This window comes from Hemiscyllium ocellatum, chromosome 24 (assembly GCF_020745735.1).
Source record: "Hemiscyllium ocellatum isolate sHemOce1 chromosome 24, sHemOce1.pat.X.cur, whole genome shotgun sequence".
NCBI lineage: Eukaryota > Metazoa > Chordata > Chondrichthyes > Orectolobiformes > Hemiscylliidae > Hemiscyllium > Hemiscyllium ocellatum.
This window is the reverse complement of record NC_083424.1, coordinates 27,849,103-27,862,320: the sequence shown is the minus strand read 5'-3', so window position 1 is coordinate 27,862,320 and position 13,218 is coordinate 27,849,103. Positions and strand designations below refer to the sequence as shown.

Sequence of the window (13,218 nt, the reverse complement as noted above, 5' to 3'; positions counted from 1 at the left end):
GAAGTAGACCAAAAGGCATTGTCCATTTGACAATTTTTTTTAAACGTGTGATGTTGACATTGTTTGGGCTAATGTAGATTAATAATTCCTTGAAGTTGGTAATGAGCTGTTGTCTTGAACTGCTGCAGTCCTTAGGGTGAAGAGGCACTCACTATGTAGGTAGGGGAGTCCCATGGTTTTGACTCTGAAGAAATGGCAGTATAATTCCAAGTCAGGATAGCGAGAGTCCCTTTGACTTGCTTATGTGCTCTTGCTCTTTGGCCTTAACAAAATAATCCAGTATTGTCTTTCACTCTTCTGGAGAAGAGAATTCTACAGGCCAGTGGCCCATTAAAAGAAAAACATTCTCCTCTGCTCCATCTTAAAGTGAAAACCCCTTTATTATTAAACTGTCCTCCATTCTGGTCCCAAATGTAAGGGGCAATATCCTTTCAGCATCCATTCTGTCAATTCCCTCCAGGAACATACATTTCAACAAGATCAGCTCTCTTTCTAATGAATGCTCATGAATACGTTTAATGCATTCGTGTTCTACCAAATAACAATTAATACTGGCGTCATTTGCATCTCTGCTTTGAGATAGAAAGCCAGCGAATGGCACCCACTGCTTTCAGTTTAAACAACTGCCTCTCAATTCAGTTCACATCACCTTATTGTGCATGCTTGAGGAGACTCATTTGTATTCATTGTAAGGCAGCTTTGATGTTCTTTTCAATAACCGTATTGTTTTATTAGTATGGTTGACTAGGGAAAAGGTTTGATTGTGTGTTCAACCAGTAAACTTTAATTTATGTTTAAAGAAAAGTTTTTTGGATATTTATATAAAAACAGAACTGTTTCACTAGACTGGCATTGACCCAGTTTCACTGTTAATTCCTATCTGTTGTGGAAGATTAGCGAGACAGTGCCAAAAACAGCATGTCCCATTGGCAAGCCTTGCACAGTGTAACTATTTAGTGGCACTACTATGTTAACTAGTAGAAACTTCTTGTGTGCCCTGTCTTTTGTCCAACTCATCTTTGTGCAGCCCTTTTGTCCCCCTCACTTTGTCTCCCCCTGCCCCCACCCCACACTGGCTGTGCTGTAGCTTGGCATAGCAGATGGCTCTTAACATGAGTTGTTGATGAGACAGAAGTGTGAAGTGCCATGTAACTTTCAAAACGTTTGCATACAGAAAACCTTTTCAAGTACCTGCTTGTTTGCAAGAGATAACAGGCCTTTTGGAAGTTTTCCCTCGGGCACAGTTAGCCGGCAGCAAAAGCTTGGTGACTGTAAACTCCCTTGCTTGCTTTAGTTCTTTAAAGATCTTTGCTCATTTATGACCAGGCACTTTCAGCAGAAGGTGAATTATTGACTTTTTTATCCTTTCTCTGCTGCTTCCTTCAGTGTTTTTGGCTACTGTCATTCTCTTCTTTCAACTGGAATGGAAGGTGTGGCAGATGTTAAAATGAGCTTAAACAAAGAAAGTTCTTCCTGGTGTGAATGAGTCAGTACTGCATCAATGGAATGATTACTCAATGAAGTAACCACGTCGTTTTTGCTTATTAGTTGATGACACCAGCAGTTTCATGGTATGATGCATGGAGCAAGGGTTTGGCTGTTGGAAATATCAGTGCAATCCAAGCAATTTTTGAAAGTACAGCATAATTGAGATTTACATTTTGTTAGACTAAAAGTTACATTTATGTACAGCCTATCGAATATCCCAAAGACACTTTAAACAACTAATAATAATCGTTGGAAATGTGAGAGCCAATGTATCCACAGCAATGTCAGTGATAAGAATTTTTTTAAGGAGTCTTAATTCAGGGATAAATATTGGTGATCTTTTTGCAGGATAAATAGTGCATCAGACATAACTAGTGTTCTTTTGAAATAGCAGGACAGAATATTTATACCTATCAGAGAAGCAGAAAAATCAACTGTTTCACCATCTGGTCCAGAAGAACAGATTTTATAAATAACAAAAAGCTATTGGACTTCAGTGCAGTGAGAATGAAATTAAACATGCTCAGAAGGTGGATGTTGTACAAAGCACAAAGTCATGAAAGTTAATTCTGATTGAACAAATAAGGAGTTTTGTTGTCTATTCCTACAAGTATCAATGTTTGAGAAGTACTGAAAAATACCATGTAACTTGAACCTTGTTTCTATTGAAAGGTGACTTTTCTTTTGCTGAATCTGTTATTTTTAGATTCAACAGATGTCATTTATACTTGGTGGTTATTCCCATACACTCAAATTTTTGTCGTCATTTTGCAATGCTGATGGACACTGCCAATGTATGTTTTGAGAAATGGGCTTCTGTTTGTTTTTGCTGGCATTGGTCCACTATGTAGAGTTCCAAATATTGGTCCCAAATCTCACCGGCTGCCTCTGCAAAAAGAAACTGTTAAAAGTATTGGTACAGCATGTGCTGAAAACATGTCACTGATAAACTTTCTAAACCATGAATGTACTTTCTGCCCCCTACCTGCCATTTCAGGAAAAAAATGCAGAAAATGCCATTGAAGCCCTTAAAGAATATGAACCTGAAATGGGGAAAGTTTATCGACAAGACAGGAAAAGTGTACAGAGGATCAAGGCCAGAGAGATTGTCCCTGGAGATATAGTAGAAGTGGCAGGTAAGTGAAATTGAGTCTATCACTGCAAATCTGATCTTTTTGATTAGTTAAAACTTTTATATAAAATATATTCAACAGGTAAGATCATTCATGTGCCTTGAGCCACATGCATGTTATATTGACATGTGTTTACAAAGAGATCAATATCAATCCTGCTGTAGTCTGATATCCAGCAGGTCTTAATTTGTGTCTATGCCTGTAGACAAATTATTGTAAGTCTAATATTGTCTCTTGCTTTTGTTTGTGCTAGATGGTTTTTATGTAACTCGTAGTGGACGTAGCAGGAAATATGCATAAATAGCTAAATACTCATGGATAGTTGGAGTTTGAATGCTGATTTAGTAGAGACATTTTTAGAATATTTAAAGGGAATGTTGTGATAAAGTAGGTGCTTGCTTCTGAAATTCAACATAAGATATGTGCTTGAAACTGAAGCTTGACCTGGGTTTTCAGATGTAATCACCTGCTTCCTCAGTTCTCAACAAGGGGTGGTGCCAATTTCAAGAATCTAAATTGGGGTCTCAATTGGGAAACATTTGGAAAGCCCCAACATAGGCTGTAGGTTAACAATGCTAAATAATTGCAAGTTGAATGCCCAAACATTCTATTTTAGGCTGTAAAGCAGTTTTTAGCAATTACGTTACATAATTTAGCCAGTTGATGCTAATGGTGTTTTTTTCTATAGTGAATATGAAGTGTGACTGACAGATGAAACTGTTCTTTTTTTAAAGATTGCATTTGCTTTCTGGGATGAATGATTTCTGAAAATTGAGAATTAAGAAAGAATAATCAACACTAAGCAAAATACTGAAAAAAAATTTTGAATGCTGGAAACATTCAGCAGGTCTGGCAGCATCTGTGGAAAGAAATCCGTTAATGTTTTTGGTCCAGTGACCCTTCAGAACTGGACCCGAAGCGTTAACTTTGATACCTTTCCACAGTTGTTGCTGGAGTATTTGCAGCAGCTTCTCTTTGCTAATGATCGACGCTGGTTTATTCCAGGAATGAACATGCCTGCTTGCAAGCTTAAAACTTGGAACTATAGTTTTGCATTTTATCTAGCAATTTCGAGATGGAACTAACTATTTGTGTGTAGCCTTTATTTAGATAATTGGGGAGATGGGGGGAGGAGGGGAGTTCCCAAAGAGAAGCTGGTCAGATTGTTTTGCAAATGCATACTTGCACTAATGGATGTTTTTCCCCACTGGGACTCTATTTTCAGTTGTCCTCCTTCATCTATCCTTTGCTGTGATAAACTCTATGTACTTTTCTTGGTTAGAGGACATTATGGTTATTGGTATTCATTGGATCCTTTTACTGCGTATGTGATGAGAATAATGTGCAGTTAGTAATTGAAGTGAACGGAGGGCAGGAAAGGGGAAAATGAGAAAGCAAACTTGGCATTTGAAGGATGAAATTAGACTATTTGAATCTGTTGTATTTTTCCCTCTTCCACTTCTTTTACACTTTCTCTTCCAAAATGTAATGTGAGCAAGTTAGGCAGGAATTTAAAAAAGAAGTCCTCCAGGGTAGTAATTTTTGGATTACTCCTAGTGTCACAAACTAGTGAGGATAGGAATAGGAGGATGGAGCCGATGAATGCATGGCTGAGGAGCTTTTGCAGGGAGAAGGATTCACATTTTTGGATCATTGGAATCTCTTCTGGGGTAGCAGTGACTTGTATAATAAGGATGGATTGCACTTAAATTGGAAGGAGACTAATGTACTGGCAGGGAGGTTAGCGGGGGAGGATTTTAAACTAGTAAGGTGTTGGGGGAGGGGAGTTGCGTAGAGATAGTGAGGAAAGAGATCAGTCTGAGACTGGTACAGTCATACAGGCAGGAACAAAGCTGAGAACATGATAAATTAAACTGCATTTCGATGCAAAAGGCCACACAGAGAAGGCAGATGAATTCTGGGCATGGTTAGGAGCATGGGACTGGGATATCATAGCATTTACAGAAATATGTAGCTCCGGGATGGACCGAACTGGCAGCAGGATGTTCTAGGATGCAAATGCTATAGGAAGGAGAGGGGGAAAGAGGAGGGGCAGTGGCTGTACTTGGACGTGTCCAGGGAAGTTATTTGGGTGTAAATGAAATAAGAAAGGGATGATCACCTTACTGGGATTGTACTATAGAACCCCAAAAGTTAGTGGGAAATTGAAAAACAAATTTGTAAGGTTATTTGTTATCTGTAAGAATAATGGGGTGGTAATGGTAGGGGATTTTAACTATCCAAACATAGACTGGACTGTTTCTAGTGTTAAGGATTTAGATGGAGAGGCATTTAAGTGTGCAAGAAAATTTTCTGATTCAGTATGTGGATATGACTGAGATGTCAGTGGGGGAGCACTTTGGGGCCAATGACAATAATTTTACTAGTTTTAAAATAGTGATTGTAAAGGAAAGACAGGATCTAAAATTTGAAGTTCTAAATTGGAGGATGGATAATTTTTATGGTATTAGGCAAGAACTTTCAAAAGCCGATTAAGTGCAGATGTATGCAGGTAAATGGATGGCTGGGAAATGGGTGGCCTTCAAAAGCAAGATAGAGTCCAGAGACAGTATGTCCCTGTCAGGATGAAAGGCAAGGCCAGTAGGTATAAGGAATTTTGAATGAGTAGAGAAATTGAAGTTTTTGTCAAGAAAAGGAAGGAAGCAAATGTCAGATGTAGACATACAGGAGAGATTGAGTGAATCCTTAGAGTATATTTAAGAGGGAAATCAGGCAGGCAAAAAAGGATGAGAGAGCTTTGCAAATAGGGTTAAGGAAAATCCAAAGAGATTCTATAAATACATCTTAAGGACAAAAGGGTAACTAAGGAGAGAGAATAGGACCCCTCAAAGATCAGTAAGGCAGCCTATGTGTGGAACTGCAGGAGATGGAGATACTAACAAAAAGTATTTTGCATCAGTGTTTATTGTGGAGAAGGACATGGGGAAATAGATGGTGAAATCTTGAAAAATATCCATATCACAGGGGTGGTGGTGCTGGATCTGATCAGGTGTTTCTGAACTCTGGGAAATGATTTTTGGGGCCCCTTGCTGAGAAATTTGTATCATCGATAGTCATAGGTGAGGTGCCGAAAGACTGGAGGTTGGCTAACATGGTGCCACTCTTTTTTTTTATAGATATTTTTATTGGGAATTTAACATTTTGACAAATTTACAAAAATAAGCAGAATTTTCAAGCACAAACATTAATATAAAAATAGATCTTAAATATATAATCATCAAAATTCAACTAATCCACAATCATCCAGAGTGTATAGTTGAGTCGCTTACATCCTTCAAAGAAGAGAAAATGTTCTCTAATACACTCATAACAGTATGATAAAAAGGAAGTTATTTCCAAACATTAAGAACAAAAAAAAAATTAAACATGTTTGAATGGAGATCTTCCCCCTTGTTCTCAGGGGGCCTTACTACCTTTCCAACGTTCCACCATATCCTCTCCCAAACAGTGTCCCACCCTCAACCCGGGTGCTCCTTAATAGGATTTAGATATAATACCGAGCTAGAGTTAACAGTGAGCGCTGCACCCCCACCCCTCCCCACCCATACCTGAGTATATCTGCTAGCATCAATGCCACGTACAAACACACATAACTATAAAATTACAACTCCAACAGATTACAGTTAAGTATAATAACATAGCAAGGAAGACAACCCCGCTCCCAGAGGCAAAAGTAAAGTAGAATAAAGTATCCATTTCTCCCCACAGAGTGTGGGAGAGGCAAGCCAACATAAATTGTCTCTTACGATTTATTTAACAGAGTCTAAAAGTTTCTTGGCCTCTTCCGATGATCTAAAATTATACTCGGATCCTTCGTGGGTAAAGCATAACGTCGCTGGGTAGCGTAAGGTGTATTGAATATCTAAGTCCCTTAAACATTTCTTCACCTCATCAAACGCCTTCCTTCTTCGTGCCAAAGCCGGGGAGAAGTCCTGAAATAACATAATCTTGGATCCTTCATGAATCATAGCTTTAGGATCCTTTCCAAGCTTTCTGGAGGCATCCAGGAGTATCTGCCTCTCCCTATAACTCTGCAGCCGGAACTGGACCGGGCGTGGGCGCTGGTTTGGGCCAGATCCGCGTACTGCGACCCGGTAGGCCCACTCCACCCTTACCCGGTCAGTTTCAGCCCCCAGGTTTAAAAGCTGGGGCAGCCATCGCTCCAGAAATACTACTAACTGTTCTTTCCCTTCTTGTTCTTGAAGGCCCAGCAATCGAATATTCTTTCTCCGATTTCTGTTGTCAATATCATCCATGTAGATTTCAAAGGCCCGGACTCTCTGCTCCAGAGCTCTCACCTGTTCTGCAGCTGTTTGAGCTGCAGCCTTGGAGGTCATGGCCTTTAGCTCCGCCCCCTCCACTCGGCCCTGCAATTCTCCCATAGAGTGATTCTGTTTCTGCAGCTTTTCTTCGAATGCATTCCATCTCTGTCTGGATTCTGCGATGAAATTGACGAGTGTCGATTCCAATCTAGCAATCATCTCTACAAGGCCTGTTTTTACATCAGCTGCAGCCGGAGGAGACTTTGTTTTCTGAGAGCTGCGGGGTCCCTTTGATTTACTCATTATCCACTCAGTATTAGACTATTTAAATATAATATTCAGCAGCTAAGTAAGATTAAAGAAATTTTTTGGGTGGTTTGGCAAGTGTGGTGGGGGCAGGAAACCCACTTTTCCCAGGTTTTGGGAAGAGCTCTGTAGACTCAGACTTGCTGAGTCGCCGCCATCTTGGATCTCTCGGTGCCACTCTTTTTAAGAAAGGCGGTAAGGAAAAGCCGAGGAACTATACACCAATGAACCTGACATTGGGCAAGTTGTTGGAGAGGATCCTGAGGGACGTATTTACATTAGAGATGGTCAGCATAGCTGTGTGTGTGGGAAATCATGTCTCTCAAAATTGATTGAGAATTTTGAAGAAAAAGTGAAGAAAATTGAAGGATGAATGGTAGATATGGGCTTTCAGGAAGGCCTTCGACAAGGTTCCTCATGGAAAACTGGTTAGCAAAGTTGGATTGCATGGTATACAGGGAGAACTAGCCATTTGTATACAAAACTGGTTCAAAGGTAGAAGACAGGGTGGTGGTGGTGGACTGCTTTTCAGACTGGAGGCCTGTAGTGAGCGGTGTGCTGCAAGGATTGGTGCTCGATACACTAATTTTCAGTATGTGAACATAAGGGGTATAGTTCGCAAGTTTGCAGTTGACACCAAAATTGGCGGTGTAGTGGACAATGAAGAAGGTTACTTCAGACTACAATGGGATCTTGTTCAGAGGGCCAGTGGGCTGAGAAGTGGAGTTTATTTTAGATAAATGAGGTTCTGCATTTTGGAAAGGCAAATCCAGGCAGGACTTGTACATTTAAGGTCCGAGGGAGTGTTGCTGAATAAAGACCTTGGAGTTTAGATTCATGGTTCCTTGAAAGCAGAGTTGCAGGTAGATAGGATAGTGAAGGCGGCATTTGGTATGCTTTCCTTTATTGGCAAGAGCATTGAGTATAGGAGTTGGGAGGTCATGTTGCGACTGTATAGGACATTGGTTAGACCGTTTTGGTCTCCTTTCTATTGGAAGGATGTTGTGAAACTTGAAAGGGTCCAGAAAAGGTTTACAAGGATGTTGCCAGGGTTGGAGGGTTTGTGCTGCAGGAAGAGGCTGAAGAAACTGGGGCTGTTTTCCCTGGAGTGTCAGAGGCTGAGGGGTGACCTCATAGTAATTTTGAGGGGCATGGATAGAGTAAATAAACAATGTTTTTTCCCCAGGACTGGGGGTATACAGAACTAGAGGGCATAGGTTTAGGGTGAGGGGGGTGGGGGGTGGGGGTGAGATTTAAAAGGGACCTAAGGGGAAACTTTTTCACACAGGGTGATGTGTGTGTGGAATGAGTTGCCAGAGGAAGTGGTGGGGGCTGGTACAATTTCAACATTTTTTAAAAGGCATCTGGATGAGTGCATAAATAGGAAGGGTTTAGAGGAATATGGGCCAAGTGCTGGCAAATGGGACTAGATTAGGTTAGAATATCTGGCTGGCCTGGATGAGTTAGACCGAAGGGTCTCTTTCTGTGCTATACAACTGACTCTATAACTCTCTCCTTGAACTCCATAGGAGGAGAGAGAATTTTTTAGAACATGATCATTGAATTATTTTGGAAAAAATACTAATTTGCTGTCTTGGTATCTTAAGTCAATGTCAGCTTAAGAAGAAACAAACTGTTGCTGGCAGGTATACTTGTATAAAGAATGTTTTTACTCTTTCAATCTTAATCCATCTGATGGATTAGGAGGTTGGGAAAAAGACTGAACTTAATTTTAAAACTAGCTTTTGATTTGAGGCACTGTTCAAAAACTTCTGTAAATAGTCAAATATATTTTCATCAATTGTATTCCATTTTTGTATTTTTTGGTGTTCCTCAAATGTTGCTTTTAAAAAAAGACATGAGTACTTCTGCCTAGCATCCTTGTTTATCTTACATTATCCTAGTTCATTGATAAATAAAACATAAATTGCAATTGTGTATCTTTGATATAATGCAACATTTGATAGTATTACAAAAATTGATACTATTGCCAGATGAGATGGTTGAACTGTTTACCGAAACTTGAATATTTTATAGCAAATCTTAAGGAGAGGGTGCAAAAGGCCTGGTTTAAGGGAGGGAATTCCATTTTAGTACGACATCAATCAGAGCGACTCTTCTGAATCTTTCAGCTTTTTCCTGACCTTGTTTCTGTATCAAGTTCCTTTTTTGTAATGAATGAAATCAATTCTTCAAATCTGCTCTGATCATTTTGTCCAAAATCTCCAAGAGTAATCTATTTTATGCTACTGCCATCATTTTTAAAAAATACTTAAACTACTGAATTTCTTGGCACCCTTAATTGTAGTTGCATCCCTAATGCTTGTGATTGACTGAAATTTTGTAGATAAATGTCTTAGCTTGCTATTAAATTCCTTCTCTTCTATGAGTGAAATCATTTGTATTGTAATTATTCCTCAAAGCCCAGTCTCTAATTCATTAATCTATCTCCCCTCAACTCTATCTATTTTTAATCTTGTAATATGGAGGTCTCACTTCAAGACTTAACTATCCAACTTAACTATCTTTTTAAATTTAGATATTGCACACTATCCCAAAATCATTTCACTTTAACAATTAAACAATTCAGTGTTTAGACATAGTTGATGTCTTAAAATAAAATGTTTTATCCTACTATGGTCTTAATGTTGCCATATGATATGTAATGTGGCTTCCAGCTTGTTCTACTGAATCGAAGTTAAAACAACGCACATTAAGCTACACTTGCTGTCTGTTCATTTGACCTAGTCTGTCAAGATCCCCTTTGTTTTAGTGCCACCAATAACATTCATCATGACAGCAGTCCATGAGAATGCTCATCAGGTACAATTTTCATCAAATCGTTTCAAGCTCCTTGTATGGTAATGGTAGGATTGGGTGAATGTTTGTTTAAGCTCACAGCTGTTTCCTTTGTATGCATGTTTAAAAAAAATCCTACTGTAAACAAGCATTGCTCTAGCAACTGCACTGTCACCAACAAACACTCTCAAATTGATCAATTAAAGTGATCCCTACAGACTTAACCGACATTTTTTTTGAAGTTTTATATCTCATTTCTGCTAAGATAAGGATTTATCTAATTTTGGAATAAACCTTCTGTGTCTCTTTAACTTATATTTTAATGGCCTGTTCTAAACTCTTAACATGCTTGTTGCAGCAAGCAAAGAGGGGTGGATTGGCAACCATGTTTTCAACCTCCTGAGTTTGCTGCAACAAAGGTTTAATCTTTTTAGCATGGTGCTATACTTAACTCCTTTTTAAATGGACTGAACTCCCTTAATCCAAAACAATAAGGACAAAATTACAAGTTTGTTTATTTTTGGTGGGGGAAGGGGCAGATAGATGGAGGAATTTTAATTTTCTTGAAGTTAGTAAGTAATCTGCAGTAACAAACAGCTACACCAACACAAGTACAATGTTTAAAATGAGCAGAACACCAAAAAGATGAAATAATAATAAGTACTTGGGATATCTCTGAAGGTGGCTGGCTAATAGTATCCAGCACCTGTAGCAGCCATGAGTTTTGCTGCTGCCTTTTTGGTTTCTTAGATGTTTGAAAGTTTCTCCAATGTTAGTTGTTCGCATTTACTTTTGAGTGAGTGCAAGAGAGCCTTCCAGTTCAGCTTTTGCAAATACCTCTCTGCAATGCCAAAACATTTGCCTGGAATACAGTTCATTTGTGTATTTCTGTCTGATTCATTTGTTTTGAAGCTAGATAGGTGAATCTTTCGTCTTCAGCATTAAAATGTATAATGTAAATATAATTTACCAATGGTGGATTTATGTTTCTTCATGCCTGACTAGTTTCCGTCCTCTTTTGTTGATAAAATGTTAACTTTCTGCTGCTTTGTTTAGTCCACACTTAGCTTTTTGTAATTTTGATTTTTTTGTGGTCACCCTTCCTTCCACTTTTAAGACTCTCCCATAAACCATTTCAGTCCATGAAATTACAAAGTATTAATGTCAGCAGATGAAAGTCAAAAGTTAATGTTTCATATTCTGTTACTGTGCATTTATGTTTATGCCTTGGGCAGAGTAGAACACAAATTGTAGACTGATGCTGTTTATCTGGTGGTTTATCCTGTCGTTGGGATCATCTGTTGGATTTGGTTTTTTAAAAAAGCATTTAGTTCTTTTATGTTTTGAAATGCTTTTTGGATCATTACTGCAGAGCTGGCATCATAGTATTGTAAAGGTTTTCTTTTTGTTACACTTTTTAAAGAATGTAAACTTTAGTTTTAGTCCATTATTTACATTCAAAAGTGGAAAAGTCTGGGGAGGTCAAAACAACAAATTTTAAAGGAAACTTAAATGTTTGTCTCTTCCTGCATGTAACCTGTTTGCTTTATCTTGGGACACATCCTCCTTTTTCGTTCTCCTGACTCTACCCATCATATCATATGACATTCACAACCTGCTGTTGTAAGCACAATATTTATGTAGCTGTTAAGTAGTTCAGTTTCTGATCATCAATCAGCATGTGGATAGTGTTTATTTGATGAAAGTAATACTATTAAATGTGTAGCACAGATAAAGGCCATTCAGACAATTGAATACTAGATCCTCAGAAGAGCAGAGCAAACCAAACCAGTTGGTTCTATTATTCCCTTTCTGTTTCCTCTTATCCCTGATATTTTATCTAAGCATTGATTTTAATTCTCTCTTCAAAGTTTGCCTCATTAGGACAAGGGAAGACCGATTTAACCAATGAGTTTCAAACCCAAGCTACTTTTTCGCGTTATAAAAAAGATATTAATTTAGTTTTGTCTATTAAAGCCTTGCAAAATGTAGGCAAAGAGTTGTGTTTTCTGCGAAGTGATGCTTGTACATTTTTTTTTGTTCTTCCTGTACTGAGTTTTTAGGTTGTTTTGTAGTTGCACATGTTTGGTATTCACCATCAAAAAGATCCAAAAGATTTTGACAGGTTTGTGATCTTGAATAATTATAATTAACACACGCTTATATTTTTTGATATTGAAGCTTAATCCTATTTCAGTAGAAGAGCTTGATTTGGACATATTATAAAATAGTGGTTCACCTCCCAGATTCCAATAAATACAATTGGAACTTTCACCTGCATGTCTGACAGAATATTGTTCCAAGGATGCATTTGCTGAATAATGTGTGACACTAAGCCTGGGAATTTGGCAAGATGATATTATTTTTTATGGGATCCTGTGGCCACTTCCACATTTCTCAGAATCAGCCATCCTAATCTCTTGAGGTGTGATGTTGACTGATTTATTAAATAGCTTGCTTGTGTGGGCATCTGGGTGACTGCGAAAATGACGACAAGAATATCAACTTGAGCTCCAGTTCTCATGCTTTTGTATTAAAGCCATTCAAGAATGTGATCCTCTGGAGCATTGCCTATCCCCTGGCATTAATTAAGCTCTTGATCCTTGTAGATCATCCAGTTAGTTCCAGAGGAGAGACTTGAGGCTTACTGTAACTTTTCAAATCAGAAAGCTAATTATTTAATCAACTTGTGGCATCTTAGGCCAAAAGATTGGGACATCAGTGTCTGCTTGCTGTAAACTCATCTACATTCACCTTCCATTGTACAGAGGAACCTCGATTATCTGAATGACATGGGCAGTTTCATTTGGATAATTGATTATTCAGATAATCAATTTGGGCTTAAACAAAGGAAGCCATACTGATCTAATGCTGTGCTCCACCAGAGAGTTTGTTTAAATCTATCACTTTGATAACTCTGCTATTTAAACAAACAAATCTTTGCATTCTTCAAATTGCAGTTTATACTGAGAAGGGCTAAGCCCTTACCATCACACAAAATATATGAAAACCCAGCATTAAGCCAGGTCACAAACAGCTACTATGATCAAAAGAGCATTTGTCAGTCTCTGGGAACTTAATGTTGTGATAGAAAGATAGGAGCACCACCTCTCGTGCTTATGTTCTTAGCCATTTTTTTCATGAACGGCCCGGTAAAGTGACTGGATAAAGCACTTATTATTGCAAAGGGCTGTGTAATTAACTTTACC

General features: G+C 38.5%; 1 protein-coding gene across 2 annotated transcripts in view; it reads left to right on the top strand.

Annotated features, from left to right (window-relative positions):
- LOC132827122 (sarcoplasmic/endoplasmic reticulum calcium ATPase 2) overlaps positions 1-13,218 on the top strand; it is a 91,450-nt gene that overhangs the window by 22,335 nt on the left and 55,897 nt on the right. For both annotated transcript variants that reach the window (XM_060843624.1, XM_060843622.1), the window contains exon 5: positions 2,486-2,624. In XM_060843624.1, coding sequence (XP_060699607.1) covers positions 2,486-2,624 — 139 coding nt within the window. The remainder of the gene's footprint in view (positions 1-2,485; positions 2,625-13,218) is intronic.